Consider the following 19,581-nt stretch of genomic DNA (forward strand, 5'->3'; position numbering starts at 1 on the left):
AGAAGAGAGTAAATAATTCGGGATTGCTAAAGAGTCAGTTCTGCTGCTGTAAGGATGGCAGGTGCAGGAATCATAGTGCATCGCTTCAACTGGAACTGTGCTGCAAAGTTGAAATACACGGGGCAGCACGATAGTTGTGGGAAACATGTCTATATCGCACACAGATTTATCGTGATATTCCGATGGTTTATCGACCACGTGCTATGTCGCGAACGGATGCAATGAAATGGTGCCAACAGTTTTACCTAAGCCCCGCAGGAGTGTGCGATGTTGAAGCACATCTTTTGCTCAAGCTGGATGACCATATGAGAGGACAGGAATGTTGCAACGTTGAGGACCATGAAACTTCAATTCTCGAATTGCTCCGTGACCAAACAGCGCAATTTTTACATCAGGAACTGATTTATTGGTGTAATGCTCCGTCAGTAGTTAACAGAAACTTGGGGACTATGTTGAGAAATTGTATCATGTGTTTGTGCCACTTCACCCAAGTCTAGTGAAGCATTCAATGTATGTTACTTGGCCTGTCTTGCGGCCGTATTATATTGCCGTAAATACCAGAAAAAACAGGGAAACAACAACACGTCAGATACGGTTTGAGAGAGTATTGCGAAAAAACTGATGCCAGAGCGTCTTAGATTACGTACTAACTACCAGATTCAAATTTTCTAATGTGGTGATTCATACACACATCAGAAAAAAGTTTTGCATCACCCCTGTTCCCAGAACTCCTGAAGATAGACTCTGACTGTAGGTATTGTATCACCGAAATAGACACTTCAACTGTTCAGAGATGTCTCTAAACCTGCCCAAATATGTAAACAACCATGCATGAGCAGCGCCTATTAGACGGAGGGGGTCCAACACCATCAGTTCCAGTCATTCCACCAAGAAGGAGGTACACGGCTCGTGTTGTCTGTAGTTCAACCATGCCTAGACGGTCAATACCGCAGTTCGATCGCGTCCGCATCGTTACTTTGTGCTAGGAAGGGCTCTTAAGAAGGGAAGTATCCAGAAGTCTAGGAGTGAACCAAAGGCATAGGGGAGAAACGTAGAGACAGGAACTGTCGATGACATGCCTCGCTCAGGCCCCCCAAGGGCTACTACTGCGGTGGATGACCGCTACCTACGGATTATGGCTCAGAGGAACACTGACAGCAACGCCACCATGTTGAATAATGTTTTTCGTGGGGACACAAGACGTCGTGTTACGACTCAAACTGCACACAATAGGATGCATGATGCGCAACTTCACTCCCGACGTCCATGGCGATGTGCATTTTTGCAACCGCGTCACCATACAGTGCGGTACAGATGGGCCCAATAACATGCCGAATGGACTGCTCAGGACTGGCGTCATGTTCTCTTCATCGATGGGTGTCGCATATGTCTTCAACCAGACAATCGTCGGAGACGTGTCTGGAGGCAACGCGGTCAGGCTGAACGCCTTAGACACTATGTCCAGCGAGTGCGGCAAGGTGGAGGTTCCCTGATGTTTTGGGGTCACATTATGTGGCGCCGACGTACGCCGCTGGTGATTATGGAAGGCGCCGTAACGGCTGTACGATACGTGAATGCCATCCTTCGATCGCTAGTGCAACCATATCGACAGCATATTGGCGAGGCATCCGTCTTCATGGACGACAATTCGCAACCCCATCGTGCACATCTTGTGAATCACTTCCTTCAGGATAACTAAATCGCTCGACTAGAGAGGCCAGCATGTTCTCCAGGCATGAACCCAATCGAAGATGCCTGGGATAGATTAAAAAGGGCTGGTTATGGCTGACGTGACCCATCAACCACTCTGAGGGATCTACACGAAATCGCCGTTGATGAGTGGGTCAAACTGCACCAACAGTGCCATGATGAACTTGTGGATAGTATGCCACGACGAATACAGGCATGCATCAATGCAAGAGGACGTTCTGCTGGGCATTAAAATTACCGGTGTGCACAGCAATCTGGACTACGATCTGCGAAGGTCTCGCTGTATGGTGGTTTAAATGTTTCAATTGGTTCAAATGGCTCTGAGCACTATGGGACTTAAAATCTGAGGTCATCAGTCCCCTAGAACTTAGAACTACGTAAACGTAACTAACATAAGGACATCAGGCACATCCAATGCCCGACCCAGGATTCGAACCTGCGACCGTAGCGGTTGCGCGGTCCAGGACTGGAGCGCTTAGAACAATCCGGCCACAACGGCAGGCTCGCTGTATGGTGGCACAACATGCAATGTGTGGTTTTAATGAGCAATGAAATGGTCGGAAATGATGTTTATGTTGACCTCTACTCTGTAGAGGTTCCGGGATTGTCGGAACCGAGGTAATGCGAAACTTTTTTTGTTGTGTGTAGAAATGCATCAATCAACACAAACCTGTGAGAGCACCAAAGGCGACTTGTTATAAGGAATGTTAACGAGGGTACAAAATTACCTGAGAAGTCAGCTTCAAATGTTCATTTATGAGCGTGAAGACGTGTCAAAGAGAGAGAGAGAGAGAGGGAGAGAGAGAGAGAGAGAGAGAGAGTAAAAGTACTTAATATGCCGTAAGCAATAAGCAGTATGTGCAGAGCGTTGTGAGCGAACACCCTGCATGTTTCAAGTAATGAAAGTATTGCTACGACCCTCGATTTCATCGAAGTCAAAGCTTAACTGGCAACTAAATGAGCGTAATTAGTGCAATATGAGTAACATTCAGTGAATTCTATACCGAGATTTAGCCCAACTATTTAAATAAAGGTCATAACACGTCTCAGAATTGGGCAGAGTCAGTAAGTCGCTTATCCAATTTCTCAGCGACCATACTGGCATGAAAACGGAATATGGCAGTAAGAATGCCGGTACACTGTCTTCGGTCATCCGAAAACGTTTCGCATCCGAATATCGAAATAAAGTGCCATCACAGCTTAATTCGTTGCACTATATTTCCATAAAGGCTTTCCCTGAAAATTTACAATTTAATAGTGTGGTAACTAGTATCTCTCAGTAATACTGCAAAAGAATTATATTGCCTTTAAGTAGTATCCAACACTCGAGAAACAAGTGTTTGACATCCGTACATCATTAATGCTGTTTGCAATGACGAACCGATCTTGCCAGTATGGATCCTTCGCATATTTGTAGAGGAGTAAAAGAACATATCTGCATATATACAGTTTCTTACATTTAAACGAGGCGATTAATACCCACGTCGCCTCCAAGCGAAGCCCAGTCTGTAACCATGAACGGAAGTTGTAGAAAATGATTCAATGTGCGTATTAGTTACATACCACTTTATGTACCTTATCTTCCAGTAACTTCTCCAAAATGGGTACAACATGAGAAGTATAAAATTTAACATCAGCTTCTTCAGCTACATCAGTCAACATAGACAGTGCCATTCTTCGTGCTAGCATATCCTCGTCTTTACAGAGACCAGGATATAATACCCTGGAGTTCTGTAATGAAAAGAAGAGTGAAAATTAACTTCATTTAAAGAAAATAGTTGGTTACAAAGGTTTATTTTTCGATGAGCTTCAGAAATTCATTTCGGCAGATTTGGTTGACTACCTTTAACTGTGGGAGTAACTCCTCTATAAATGGTGTATAGATTCTTGTGTGCCAATAGCCGCGACGTTCTCTTTTCTTCTGCCACTAACTTTTACATATTTGCGACAGTGTCGTCATAGTCGTGATCTGTTACCTCACTGCCGTAACTGGGGGTTAATTTGGGCTCAGATATTCCTCCAAGAGCACTCTCATTCCAAATGAATTCCTTAAAAAGAAACGAGTCATCGAGGAAAACCAAAACTCAAAAATAAAACATGTCAACTTTTATATGCTATTAACAAAAGCAAATAAATAGTAAATTATCGAAAGATTGTAGACTATCATAGACAATGCGAATCGGCTTGGTCATTAGCACCGAGTTTAGTGACAAGTGTGCATGTCTACAGTCTACACAGAATTTGGTCAAATTTCAGTTCCGCGAAGCCTTAACGTATCAAATAACGTGTCAATAGAACGTGTCCAAAAAGCTTCGAAAGTTAATGTGCTGAAAACATATGTTTGTATATATTTTGCTGTTGTTAATATTTGTAAGCTGTTTGGAACTGACATGTGTTATCGTGTATCTACTCTCAGAGGAGAGTTAAAGTTATTTTAACTATAATTTCCTATTACAATATTCAAGTAGTCAAGATTCATTATCATCCTTCGTAGCGTATTGCTGAATCACTTGACTCTGTAATTCCCATAGACTGTGTGATAAAATAACCGAGAGAAATCAGCTTTTTCACCTTTTCAGACAGCCGAGTATGTCGACAGAGACCTTTAAACACCATGTAAGATATTTCTACGGCATGTTTGGGAGAAGGTTGAGCTGCCATCTTTTACGAGTTTTAGGCATCACAGTATGTGGAGAGTGCACGTGGGTTGCATATTTGACGTATTTAAGTACGAGATTGCACCACGGGGTTTGCATAGTGCACTGAAGGAATTCATCAACGTGTGGCGTTAGTTACTCTTGGTATTCATAGGAAACGTGTCACATGCTTCTATGGGAGGTAATGAGAACTAGAAGAAATTCCTCTAATATTACCTATTCAGATATGGGCTGTTTTACTTGTGAGGAGGAATTTGTAGTATTTACATGTGAGGCATTTCCGTAAGGTAAGACACAGTGAGCCACTACAGTAAATGCACATCCTCGGACAGTCATTGATATGAGGTATCAGGATTGCAATGTATGATTCGAAATTTATTCACTAATACTTGTTTGACATCATCTGTGTGTGTTATAGACGTATTACCTTTTAGTGAGGTATAAAAATTTGTGCCGGACCGGGACTCGAACCCGGATTTCCTACTTACTGGGCGTGCAGTCGCCTTAAAACCTTGGGCTATCACGAGCGGAGTGGCCCCGCTGTTTGAGGCGTCACGTCACGGACTGCCCGGCCCCTCGCGCTGGAGGTTCGAGTCCTCCCTCGGGCATGGGTGTGTGTGTTGTTCCTAGCAGAAGTTAGTTTAAGTAGTGTGTAAGTCTAGGGGCCGATGACCTAAGCAGTTCGGTCCCTTAGGAATTCACACACATTATTGGGCTATCCACGCACGCTCCTCGGACCAATGCAGTCTTCGCTATGTGACGTTTCCACCTCATTATGCCATAGTCCACTATATTCATCGCCTAATGACCGCCAACTTGGATTCCTGTGCCAGGGAGAACGATTTTTTTATAACTAAAGAACTTGCACCCCGATGACAGTGCATGACATCTACGAAAGGCATTCGCGAAGTGCGAGGACGCCACAATTTTCGACCTAGAACAAAATTTCAGAACTTGCTTTGAACATTGTCTAACGTTGACGTAGAAATATTTAAAAACAATGGTTTGCAACAAAATGAGGCACTCTACATTAAAATTATCTTTATTTTCGAAAAAAAAGATCTTATGAAAACGTGCACAAAAGACGAAAATAAAAAATTGACCCAAAATGTCGACGTAATACAGTAGAAGAAACACCGACTCAAAAATCACAATAGGTGTAATGTAACTGCACGTATGTTTCATGAGTCATAGCTTCCGACGACACGTAAAAAGCTGTTTTGACAAAAGAAGCATTTTATGGTTTTTTTTACGCCTATGTCGAAACACTCTCATTTTGACTAGTTTATATAGATTAACTGGCGTAAGTTTACAAATAGAAGCGTTTATTGCTCGTCTGGAATTACATTTCGAATATTTCTATCCGTATAAATACGTTTGTTTGACATTTTCAAGCACTCACGTTTTACTTTGGATAAAAAACGAGCGTGATTATAAGTTAGGTGGACGCGAGGCAAGCGCGTTTTTCAGGCTGTTTATCATAAACGAATCATATTAAGAACATAAATCTTGTTGAGGATAGTTTTTTAATTGATAGTAATATCCTCTGTGATAGTATACGAAATGAACATGACCTCCATTCTTTAGGTGTTATCCCATTCCATCAGTTGCCTTCGAGCGCTCGGACGTGCCATGGAGTAAATTTGCAGTTTGTGCATATTTTAAAGTTTATGGCTTACTCTACATCAATTTATTTTAAAGATAGGTTGTTCAAGAAACATTTTAAGATAATAACAGAATTAGGCTCAGATAGAAATTTCTACACTGGCCTACCTCCCTCAGAGACATTGGGGTACGTCCAACTCATAGATAATATGCAGACGAAACAGGAGTATGTTACCAATGTACTCGTATGTGAAGCAGAGGGAATGAGGGCTGATGTATTCGACAGAGTGCATGATTCACAGCTAAGGATGTGTCAGGATGAGTGGTAATTACGCGCGGCACTGTCTATTGTACCTGCTCCTACGTAAGATAGATGGGAATGAGAAGACAGATTGACCCATATTCCAACAGGTATTGGTTTACAGAAATATCGTTATAGGAACTTTTCTTTACTTTTGATCCACATTTTTTTAAAAACCCGTACATAACACATATGAAGGAACCAGTAGACTCTCTGTTTCCCTGCAAATGGATGATGTTATCGAGTTTAAAGACGGTGTTACACTGAATCAGCGTGATATCTCCTGAATTACGTATCCTCTCCAATATGCTCGTGTCTGAACACTGCACAGCGCAGGACGGGAACCTTCGCAGGCTCCATATTAGCCGCTTAGGGCGTTGTCGTCATGCATCTATAGCGCGTGGAGACCTGTAGCGGCAGTATTTGGAAAGCTTCCAAGCACTACAGCCATAAAATGCGGGCCCAGTCGTCCGGATACCCCGTAATCTGCAAAAGCACCGCGCGGTCCGAGCCGCTTACTGCGGGGAATCTCGCTGTCGCTAATACCACACTAAACCACAAACACACAAAGCGCAGAGTTTTCAAACCAACTCCATCTGTAGAGGAGACAGGCTTTAAGCACCACAAAGAAATATCAGTTATTTGCTTCCGAATAGAGATGCATTAAGTTATTAATTTAAATTGTTGACCTATTAACTCATAATGGAGTCGACTTCAACATTTAACGTAGACCTTTTGATTCGACATAATGATATGAAAATAATTAGTACACGGATTTTCAGTATTTTTAGATTAATAAAAAGCTTTCAGTAATGCAAACGGGAATCAGGACTTTCGAATTTGTAAAACTAATAGGAATAAAATACTATAAGCAAAAGATTGTTTAAAACTTGTACAGAAAGCAGTCTGCAAATAAAGGAGTAGGGCACGTAAGGGAGAAAGCCTCTACGGGGGGCTCCGCCTTGTAGAAGTACTGCTTGTACGAGTGGAGAAGCTTGCATTAGATGCTGAGGACTATACTGGCGGTAGCACATCTACTGGCAGAATCTACACACTACATATGCCTCAATGGATGAGAAAGAAGAAGATAATCCCACAAAGTCCAGTCTTTCCACATTCACTCCCATAGTCCTTTCTCATTTTCTCAGATACCCAGCCAAAGGTGTGATGTGATACATGCCGAGGGGGTGCATGGCATATGGGAAGTTGTGTCATAAAAGAAGCCTCAGGAATAACAGGCGATCTCCCTGAGTAACTAGTCCTATTGTTGAGAAGAGTTGGGATGCCCCTATTCTCTGGGGTGAATCATATCCTACACATGAGGACACGGTGTGAATAAGCAGATTATAGGAAATAAGGAGAATAATAAAATTCGATGGCAGGTGCCCTGTGGAGCTCAATCAGTAGACAAAAAACATGCAGCCGTTCGTTATGTATGGGAACTGTTTCTTGACAAATGCAGAAACAGAATGATTCCTAATGATTCGCTCACAGTTGTCGAAGAGTTACTCCCATTCCCTGGAAAGTGAGGCTCTATCCAGTATATGCCTAATAAACCCGCTAAGTATGGCACCAAAAATCTTAATTATCGGATGCTGCGTCTGCTTATTCTTTAGACGGAATTATGTACACAGGAAGGAAGGCACATGAACCAATTCAAAAGAATTTGCTTCGAATATGGTGGAAGATCTTGCTAAGAGCGTAGAAGAATCGTACAGAAATATTACTGTTGTCAGCTGCTTCACTAGTATCCAGCTGGTAAAGAGGTGTTTCAGAAGGAAATTTTAGTGGTGGGTACAATCAAACAAAATAAACCAGAAATTCCCAATGAGATGAAGTCATCCAGGTCAAGAGCAAGGTATTCCTTGTTATTTTTCATCAGGGATCAAATTACAATGCTGAGTTATGTTCCCCATATTAAACAAAAGAAAAAACACAAACTGTATTTCCCATTAGCACAATGCATCACGATAAAGACGTCGGTCAAACTCACGCAAAAAGAAACGTTATAAAAAAGTGCTGTAACTCCATAAAGGTTGAAGTAGATCAAGAAAACATAACATTAGCCATTTCCATTGTGGATGAGTTCGATGGACGTCACAGCAATGAAAAGTGAAAATTTATTTTTTTGTTCAACATTCGACATACAGTTTTGGAGAGGAAACAGTAAGATCGCTAATGGAGCTCGAACTGGGATCCATAAACTCTCAAAGAAAACAGCTGATTCAATGTACAGATGTGCGCAAGAAAGTGTCTTAACGCTGAACCATTTAGTTGCATCAGTAAAGGGAAAAAGTTGCAGATATTGTCAATATAATATTAAAAAATCTGCGTGGTGGTTATGGAATGTGAAAACGAACTCTGTAATGAACAGAACGGCATTTTTCGCGCTTCTCGTTTGAAAAATTTTGCAAACTAAGAAAAACGCAACTTTTGCCATAAACGTATAATAATTATTTGTCAAAATATAGTTCATAATTCCCCCATGAATCCTGGAGCTTGTCGTCGGTTGGGTGTCTTGCTTGCGTCAGGGATACAGATAGTCGTACGGTAGGTACAACAACAACGGGAGGGTGTCTCTTGAGAGGTTTCTTGAAGAGGCGCCTGTTCAGTAGTTGCAGGGGCAGTAGCCAGTGTGATTGACAGATCTGTTCTTGTAACATCAACAAAAACGACCTTGCTGTGCTGGTACTGTGAACGAGTGGAAGCAAGGGCAAACTACAGCCATAATTTTTCCGGATGACACCCAGCTCTACAATATTGTTACCTGATGATCGCGTCCTCTTAGGTAAAATAGTCCCCAATTCGGAACTCTAGGCGGCGACTACTCAGGAGGATGAAGTCATCAGGAGAAATAAGACTGGCATTCTATGGATCGGAGCACGTAGGTTAGAAAATTTATAAAGGGAAATGAATAGGTTAAAGTTAGGTATAGAGGGAGCTAGTGATGTTAGGTAGCAGGAGGAAAAGGCCTTCTGGTCAGGTCAATACAGGTTTACAAATACAGGGTCAAATAGTGGCAATGCAGGAGTAGGTTTAATAATGAATAAGAAAACAGGAATGTGGGTAAGCCACTATGAACAGCATAGTGGAACTTTATCATAGCTAATACAGACACAAAGGCCACGCTTACCACAGCAGTACATGTTTACATGCCGACTAGCACCGCAGATAATGAAGAGATTGAAGAAACTTATGATGAGATAAAAGAAATTATTCAGATAGTTAAAGGGAACGAAAATTTAAATTTGATCGAGGACTGTAATTCGATACTGGGAAAACGAACAAAAGGAAAAATAGGTGGTGAATATGAACTAGGGGAACGGAATGAAAGAGGAAGCCGCCTAGGAGAATTTTGTACAGAGCATAATTTAATCATCGCTGACACTTGGTTTAAGAAACATGAAAGAAGGATGTATAAGTGGAGGAGACCTGGAGACATCAGAAGGTTTCAGGTTGACTACGTAACAGTCATGCAGAGATTTGGGAACCAGATTTTATATTGTATAATATTTCCAGGTGCATATGTGGACTCTGGCCAAAATATATTGGTCATGAACTTTACATTAAAACTGAAGAAATTGGGGAAACATAGAAAATTAAAGAGATGGAACATCTATATAAGTTGAAGGAACCAGAAGTTGTTGAAAGTTTGAGAGGGAGCCTTAGGTAACGGTTAACTAGAACAGCGGAAATGAATACAGGAGAAGACGAATGGGTAGCTTTAAGAGACAAAATAGTAAAGGAGGCAGAGTATCAAATAGGTAAAAACACAAGACCTAGAGGAAATCCTTTGATAACACAACACATATGAATGGAAGACATTTAAGAATGCTGCAAATGAAGCACACGAAAGGAAGAACAAACGTTTAAAAACTAAGACTGATAGGAACTGCAGACTTGCTTAGCACAAACGGCTAGGTGGACAAGTGTAGGGATTTAGAAGCATATTTCTCTAGGGGAAGGTAGGAAAAGCTACAGAAAAATTAAAGTAGACTTCGGCGAAAGGAGCAGCAGCTGTATGAACATCAAGAGCTCAGATGGTAAACCAGTCCTAAGCACACAAGGGAAGCTGAAAGGTGGAAGGAGTATATAGAGAGCCTATACAAGGGACGTAAACTTGAACGCAATATTATAGGAAGAGAAGTGGACATAGATGGAGATGAAATGGAAGATATGACACTACGATAAGAATTTGACAGAGTTCTCACAGATCTAAGTCTAATCAAGGCCTAGGGGTTAGACGAGAGCCGGCCATGACAAAACTCTTTCATCTGGTGTGCAAGATGTATAGGACACTTCATGAATAATGTAGTAATTCCAATTCAAAGAAATCAGTTGCTGACAGGTATGAAAATTACCAATCTATAAGTTTAATAAATCATGGTTGAAAAATGCTAACACTAATTCATTACAGAAGAAGGAGAAACTGGTAGAAGCTGACGTTGGGGAAGATCAGTTTGGATTCCGGAAAAAAATGTAAGAACACGCGAGGCAATACTGACCCTACGATAAAAATGGAAATGTCGTGTGGCTAGGGCCTCCCGTCGGGTAGACCGTTCGCCTGGTGCAGGTCTTTCGATGTGACGCCACTTCGGCGACCTGCGCGTCGATGGGGATGAAATGATGATGATTAGGACAACACAACACCCAGTCCCTGAGCGGAGAAAATTTCCGACCCAGCCAGGAATCGAACACAGGCCCGTAACATTGACAGGCTGTCACGCTGACCACTCAGCTACCAGGGCGGACACCCTACGATTAAACTCCGAAGATAAGTTAAGGAAAGGTCAAACTACATTTATAGCACTTGTAGACTTAGAGAAAACATATGACAGTGTAGACTCGAATATTCTCATTGAAATTTTGAAGGTGATGAGGGTATAATACAGGGAACAAAGAGCTATTCACAACTTATACAGAGACCAGACGCAGTTATGAAGGTGGAGGCGCATGAAAGACAGGCAGTAGTTGAAAAAAGAGAGTGAGGCAGAGATACAGCCAATCCGCGATGTTATTCGATATGTACATTGGACAAGCGGTTTAGAAAACGAAAGAAACACATGGAATAGTTCAGTAAGAACATTGAGGTTTGCCGATGTCATTCTAATTCTGTCACAGGCAGCAAAGTACTTGGAATATGATTGGAACGGAATGGACAGTGTCTTGAATGAGGATAGAAGATGAACATCAATAAAAATAAAGTACAGGAATAATGCCATGTTGTCAAACTGAAGCAGGTTTTGCTGAGGGAATCAGGTTAGAAAACGAGACACTGAAAGTAGTATTTGAGTTTTGCTATTTGGCCAACAAAATAACTGATGATGCTCGAAGCAGAGAGGATATAAAATGTAGATTGGCATTAGCAAGAAAAGTCTTTCCGAAGAAGAGAAATTTGTTAACATCAAATATAAATTTAAGTGTTACGAAGTCTTTCCTGAAGGTATCTGTCTGGAATGTAGTCAGGCATGGAAGTGAAAAATGGGCGATAAACAGTTTATATAAAAAGATAAAAAAATTTTGAAATGTGATAGTACAGAATAATTCTAAAGATTCGATGCGGTGATCATGTAACTAATGAAGAAGTACTAAACAGAACTTGTTAGACGAGAAATTTGTGACACAACTTGACTGAAACCGGGATCTGTTGATAGAACACTTTCTGAGACATCAAGAGATCATAAATTTACTATTGGAAGGAAGAGTGGGGCGAAAAAATCGTCTAGTGAGACCGGGAGGTGAGTACAGTAAGAAGATTCAGAAAGATGTAGTTTTGCCTATGAAGAGGCTCGCACAGGATACAGTAGCATGGAGAGGAGCATCAACCAAGTTTCCGGACTGAAGACCACAACAACAGCAACAGCGGTTTATAATTCCCATTATGGTGCAAATACGGACGTTGTCGTCCAACCAATTGAACTTAATAACTATTATCGCAAGTAGAACTTATTAGTTCATTAATATAATTATTTGCGTCAGTTGCATGTAAGTAGTTGCAACTGAAAAACGTAAATTCTTAGAGCAATTAAAAAAAATTAAATCAATATTACTCGGGGTCACCAGATTCTCTTGGTGTAACTTAGTAACATTTCAATACGTAAATAAATTTGAGGTAAATAAATTGAACTCCGAAAAATGAGAGTATGCAAAGACAACAATTTAAAATAGGGGTATGGCCTCGCAGGCACTGCTTATGGATTCAAGTTTGGTTTCAACATCATGCCTCATAGGGTCAAAGATGGGAAATAACTGGATTCCTGTAGGATGTTCAGAATCTCACACCAGTACAAAGAATGTTGTGAATATAGGAATGGAAATACCGCAGAACCATACAATAACTTCCAGTTGCTTCAGTAAACATGTAGATGTAACAATTGGAAAAAGGAAGCAGTGGAGAAAGAACCGCTACACAACAGGAGGCGTAGTGTAGTTTACTGACGGGCCGATAATAGATACACTACCGGAGATTAAAATTGCTACAACACGAAGATGACGTGCTACAGACGCGAAATTTAACTTACAGGAATAAGGTGCTGTGATTTGCAAATCATTAACTTTTCAGAGCGTTCACTCAAGGTTGGCTCCGGTGGCGACACCTACAACGTGCTGACGTGAGGAAAGTTTCCAACCGATTTCTCATGCACAAACATCAGTTGACCGGCGTTGACAGGTGAGACGTTGTTGTGATGCCTCACGTAAGGAGGAGAAATGCGTACCATCAAGTTTCCGACTTTGATAAAAGTCGGATTGCAGCCTATCGCGATTGCGGTTTATCGTATCGCGACATTGCTGGTCGCGTTGGTCAAGATCCAATGAGTGTTAGTAGAATATGGAATCGGTGGGTTCAGGAGGGTAATACGGAACGCCGTACTGGATCCCAACGCCCTCGTATCACTAGCAGTCGAGATGACAGGCATCTTATCCGCATGGCTGTAACGGATGGTGGAGCTACGTCTCAATCGCTGAGTCAACAGATGGGGACGTTTGCAAGAAAACAACCATCTTCACGAACAGTTCGACGACGTTTCCAGCAGCATGGACTATCAGCTCGAAGACCATGGCTGCGGTTACCCTTGACGCTGCATCACAGACAGGCGCGCCTGCGATGGTGTACTCAACGACGAACCTGGGTGCACGAATAGCAAAACCTCATTTTTTCGGATGAACCCAGGTTCTGTTTACAGTATCATGATGGTCACATCCGTGTTTGGCGACATCACGGTGAACGCACATTGGAAACGTGTATTCGTCATCGCCATACTGGCGTATCACCCGGCGTGATGGTATGGGGTGCCACTGGTTACACGTCTCGGTCACCTCTTGACGGCACTTTGAACAGTGACGTTACATTTCAGATGTTTTACGACTCGTGGCTCCAACCTTCATTAGATCCCTGTGAAACCGTACATTTCAGCAGGATAATGCACGACCGCATGTTGCAGGTCCTGTACGGGCCTTTCTGAATACAGAAAATGTTCGAATGCTGCCCTGGCCAGCACATTCTCCAGTTCTCTCACCAATTCAAAACGTCTGGTCAATGGTGGCCAAGCAAGTGGCTCGTCACAATACGCCAGTCACTACTCTTGATGAACTGTGGTATAGTGTTGAAGCTGCATGGGCAGCTGTACCTGTACACGCCATCCAAGCTCTGTTTGACTTAATACCAAGGCGTATCAACGCCGTTATTACGGCCGGAGGTGGTTGTTCTGGGTACTGATTTCTCTGAGTCTATGCGCCCAAATTGCGTGAAAATGTAATCACATGTCAGTTCTAGTAAAATATATTTGTTCAATGAATACCCGTTCATCATCTGCATTTCTTTTTGGTGTAACAATTTTAATGGCCAATAGTGTATTATGGTGCTGGGGCTGGAGGGTACGAGGTACGTACTGGGCTAGGTAGAGCAGTATCTCTACGGAAGTTGGTCACAGTATTCGAGACGGAATTATGCGTTACCAGGGTGGGCGCGGAGAAGAATTTGTGTAGCTGCTAGAAGGGTTGTAGCACCTACATTTATTCGACAGTCAAGCAACTCTTAAATCTCCGTCAGCCCTTGCAGCGACTTGAAAGGTTGATGCAGAATCCCAGAAGCCCTGGTGGGGGAAAACAAAAGCGTAAACCTTCTGTGGGTTCTTGGTCACTCAGTGGTTAGTGACAATGAAAGGCTGTCAGATTGGGACAAGACAGGCGCGACGACTCTATTTGTTGGACTGGAACCTGTCTTAACTAAGGTGAATATGTAATCAGAAGTATGTAACACGATTTATAGGCAGAACATAAAGTATGGGACTACTCTCCAAAAACGAAAACCATGGCGAACTAATGATATTGAGGCCATGTTTCAAGAGAAGTTCTATAATCCTGAACTCGAACAGGAAACATATTAAAATCCTGGTAGGACTCATTACTGGCTATGGTAACTTTTAGAAACTTCTACAAACGATGGGTATATAGGAAGAAGACCATAATCGTAATCAATGTGGTGAGGAGGTCGAAACTGCACCACACATAATCTTCAAATGTAAAACTCTAGAGGGTGAAAGACAACCTGAATTAACAGTGTCTAATAAGGAACTAATAAAGGGACTGCTGCTACTTATGAAGAGTACCAAATGGCTTTACTGGAATCACAGGGAGTGAAACCCTACAGTAAACTCAGCTATGGTGCAGGCAAATATGTGCAGAGACCACTGTTGTTTATGTCTCTCTTCATAGATCAAGTCAAATCAAATCAAGGGAAGAAGATTTGGGAAAGAAATCAGACAGAATTGATTGTAGCCTGCCTTCCACCTTACTCATTCTATGCAGTAAGCCAGCAGTAAGGTAATTAAAAGAGAAATGCCGACCGGAAATTCAAGTTCAGCAGTAATGCATGACACATTTACCTTTCCCCACTGATGTAATTTTTCCAGTGACATTAAAGAACTTGGAAGATCAATTTAATAATTGCATGAGCCACGTAAAAGTGGTTATGAGGTGAATATCAATAACAATAAGGGAAGTGTAAAGTAATTCATTAAAGAGTGGATAAGGAAATGAATTGCTTACAGTAGTAGATGAGTTTTCACAAATTAAATTATGGTATCCTACAAGTTTCTGTTTTGGCACCACTCCTTGTATGCATACGAACTCTCAGAAGAAAAGCCCAGGAAATTAGCTAATGTGGCTGATATTGCTCTGCCCACTGAGAATCAAAGCTTTAGGGAAGCTGAAGCAACGCTGACATCAGACCTGAAGAGGTTGGATGGATACTTCAAACGTAACTCTCTCTAACCAGATCATCAAACGACCGTTGCATCAACTTTCCACCTACGAAATAAACACACAATCTACTCCAAAATTGCAACGCTCCAAAATTCCTAGACTTGACCCTAGACAGATCTTCGACTTACAGAATCTCTCTGTGGAATATGGTAGCTAAAATCAAAACTCACAAAACCATGCCCCAGAAGTTAACAGGAACAACCTGGGGTGCCACTGCAACAGTTCTCAGACAATTACCGCTAGTACCTCCATATTCTATGGCAGAAAACTATTGTTCCAGTGGGCACAGTACTCACACTAAAATAATAGGTAATAGACACACAGCTCAATCCAGCAGTGGACCTCATCACCATTGGGAGCACTCTTCGCTTTATAAAATCAATATCATTAACATCAGAAAATTGTGTTTTAAGACACATAGTTCTATATGTTAACAGTTCTTAATGAAGACACCCGAGACTCGGACAATTAATTCATACTGTAACAGTAAATAATGGTTATTGAACTTTAAAAACAAGTTGTCTCTTATAGTCTGACGTAGAACCAAACAAGGAAAATTTTCGTACATCTCATTTGCGGTAAGCCTATTAGATAGTTTGTTATTAAAGCCAAAACTCGAATCTCTAACAAAAATTCGACAGTAAGATTGTACCTGCTTCCGGCTCCTTGTTTACTCTTTCCGTTTGCCACGTCTGATTTAGTATTATGGTTTCTCATCCTCATTTTTGATGCAGGCTTTCGACTGCCTCCGACTGAGTTAAAAATTTCCTTTTCTTTATTTTTATTGTTTTACTTTCCTTTTCTTGGAGCATACATACTTGCTGAAACCACCTAATATTTCCTTAGTGTGTGATATTTTTTCAAAAAATGGCATCATGCAACGGGTAACACCACACTTTTTGTATCATTTTCACTATGAATTAGCAGCATATACTACACAGTGTCTCTGGGGAATTTCCTTTTACTACGTTGCTTCAAGGAATCCTGGATAACGTCCTTCTCTATTTTGGCCACGAAAAGGACTTCCTTGCTTCGTTGTCCGTGATATCTCGGATTTTACACGTTTGTCCACCTAATTTATCCTGCAACTGGCGGATTAGTTCCAAATGGAATTTCGCCAGTGGTATTTTTCTGTTTCTTTTTCATTTCATATATTGTTATTGAATTCAGTAGCGAAAGTCAGTCAAATTGAAAGATATTTTCTTGTACCTCTTCGTTGTCCTTTGAATGCACTGAACAGAACTTAACTTCATGTCCTTATCAATAGCAGCCATTGACTTATTTATCTCACTACACAAGTCAGTTCCAGTTTATTTTGGCTCGTTTTATGTTCCTTCCCCTCGATTTCAACAAAATCTGGCCCATGTCCGCTTTCAAACGTCCAGAGTCTTTGTTGCCCATCCATTTTAGAGCTAACAGTGTTACACAGGACTTTTTATTTACCCTTTCAGTTTGTGAGGCAACGGTGGCAAATATTTCATGTTTTTCCCTACTGTTCCAATGGCACTGGTACATTTTTTATCGCACCATAGGAATAATTTGGGGCTCGAATAGTCCTTGTATAAATAAATGGAGTGACCTTTGTTGAGGTATGGCAATAACAAAGTCACAACAACATCATCTGATTTTCCGCATTCGATTTCCAAGGCGTCAATAGTGCAGACAGTATAATCTAGAATATAATTGCTTGTACATAAAAAAGAACGGAAATTTTAATACCTAAACGTCTACGCGTCTTTGATATATACTGTTTAAATCGAACGCTTTCTTTCAAAAATAACAAACTTTCATCTGTTACTAAATTTTTTAAAGGGATACTGCCTCACAAAATTTTTTCTTTGTGTACTCTACAATGGCCAAAGGTCTTGCTGCCGTGGTAACAGCGGATCCAGTCAGATAACCGAAGTTAAGTGCTTTCGCACTTGGCCAGCACTTCATTGGGTCTCTGTCCCTGTCCACCGAGAGCTGTTGGCAGGTGGAGAGCACTCAGCCCTGGCGAGGTCAACTGAGGAGCTACCTGAGTGAGGCGTAGCAGCAACGGTCGCGAAAACTTCTCCCGGAGAACGGTGTGTTGACAACATGCCTCTCTGCATCAGGCGACGCCTAAGGGCTGAGGATCACACGACGGCCGTCGGTACCGTTGGTCCTTTAATATCAGTTCGGACGGTGTTTGTTTTGTGCTGTACAGTCAGGCGTATTTCCACAAGAATATCATCATATACTGCCGAATTGTCAGTAAAGTACTATAAACGCAAAATTCGTTTGTACTGGACCCTCGACATTAAGTGTGAAGATGTTGGTGTTTGAAGCAAAGAATCTGACTGGCGAATATTTATTCACTTCTAACATTTTAGTTCTTGGCATAAGCGGGTAACATGCCAAGAAGAAATAAAATTCTGCGGGCTCTTTATTCCTCCATGCTGACAACCTATTAGGTACTGTCGTCATTTTTTCGATAAGAAATATGCAAGTATTATTTATCGCCACACAAATGGCAGAAACAAGTTCAGACGACATAAGTATAAAAAAGTCTAAATGATTTACTGAATCGATGACTTGTGTCGCTAAACGTGTTCACGAAATGATGGCGTTTCGTCACAGGATGATTATCCAAAGAATCATACTTTTTTCTGTTTTTTCGTGAGGAAGTTGGGTGTACCACTTGATCTTCGTTTTTCAATTTCAGAACAAGAGTTTTCTGGCAACGTTCCTCCTGGTGTTGAAGAATCAGGAGTAAATCCTGATACATCGGGATCTTCGTCCGAAGGAAGGTCCCAAGTAGCACTACCGTCCTCGTCACTGTTATTCATGAGAATTTCCATGATTTCGTTGTCCGGTAAATTACGCCCCGATATCGCAAAAGCAATATAGATAATCGTTGTCTCACCAACGTGGAAAAGGTGTGGCCTAGCTCACGACTCACAAGCGGAAGGGATCGGGGAACAGGTAAAAACTGTAGTTGTACCTGACGTTACAAAGAAGAGCAGGTAACGACAGCACTGGCAGGAATGTTATATCCTGACAACAGCGAATCGCCGTTCTATTGCGCTTGTCTACCTGGCGTACAGGAAGTCGTCGGAACAACGACGTGCATCTGGGCGTTGAGCGTTGAAAGTGTTTCTGACGAGATAGCGTAGAATAGCACGTTGGCGATTCTTTCCGAAATTGCAAAGCAATATCGAGCATGTCAGATATCCTGAACGTGCGTTTGAGCGTTGACCAATGATATTGCAGAACGCGACCTACGTCATATGCATACCATCTCTTATCTGTTGACATAACTGGTGCTAGGTTGAGCCTATTGATCACCAGGGCTTCAGTACAAAAATAACGCTATGCAGTAAACCTGTAATTTTAGTAAACAAACTGAAAGTAACAATTTCAGCGTCAAATACAGCTATTGTATATACCGAGTTATTCAGGAGGTAAGAACAGATTAGTTTTTTTTTTAATTACAGCCAAACTACAATAGATAAAGACACATGGGCATGTCACTGGATTGAGAAAGGTTCAAAGCTTTGACACAGCTGAGCTGTTGTTTGTAGCAACATGGAGACCACACCACAATACAAATCCTTTTGTGTCTTGAAATTAGCGCGAAAACCATCCATCGTTCAAGTGCAACGCTCAAACCGCTTTGGATTGCGTAAGAAGGCATCTCCGCACAAGCAGATATATGATTGGCATACAAAATTCTTGAAAGTTGGTTGCATGTGCAGTGGTAAGAGCACTGGTAGCCAATGCATGTTTTATGAAAACTTTGCAGGTATCCGAGACGTGTCCACACGGAGCAGTCGGAAGTCCGCAAGACGGACAGGCCAAGAACTTCAACATCCTCAAACAATGGTGTCGCGCGTTCTGGAACTACGCCTGCCTATGGAGCCATACAAGTTGCAGTTACTGCAGCAACTGCGCCTCGGAGGTCATAACAGGAGTTACGAATTTTGCATTTCATATCTCCAGGATGTGGCAGAGAACACTTTTTCCAAACGACTCATCTCTTCGGACGAATAGACGTTTCATCTGTAGGGTAAGGTGTCAGAA

General features: G+C 41.7%; 1 protein-coding gene across 1 annotated transcript in view; it reads right to left on the bottom strand.

Moving 5' to 3' along the window:
- Positions 1-18,359, bottom strand: part of LOC124620212 (serine/threonine-protein phosphatase 2A 65 kDa regulatory subunit A beta isoform-like) — a 147,760-nt gene extending 129,401 nt beyond the window's left edge. The window contains exons 1-2 of the mRNA XM_047146880.1: positions 18,162-18,359; positions 3,286-3,441 (exon numbers count right to left, since the gene is read on the bottom strand). Of these exons, the coding sequence (XP_047002836.1) occupies positions 3,286-3,441; positions 18,162-18,359 (354 nt within the window). The remainder of the gene's footprint in view (positions 1-3,285; positions 3,442-18,161) is intronic.
- Positions 18,360-19,581: the final 1,222 nt, after the last annotated feature.

Source organism: Schistocerca americana, chromosome 6 (genome assembly GCF_021461395.2).
Source record: "Schistocerca americana isolate TAMUIC-IGC-003095 chromosome 6, iqSchAmer2.1, whole genome shotgun sequence".
Taxonomy (NCBI): Eukaryota; Metazoa; Arthropoda; class Insecta; order Orthoptera; family Acrididae; genus Schistocerca; species Schistocerca americana.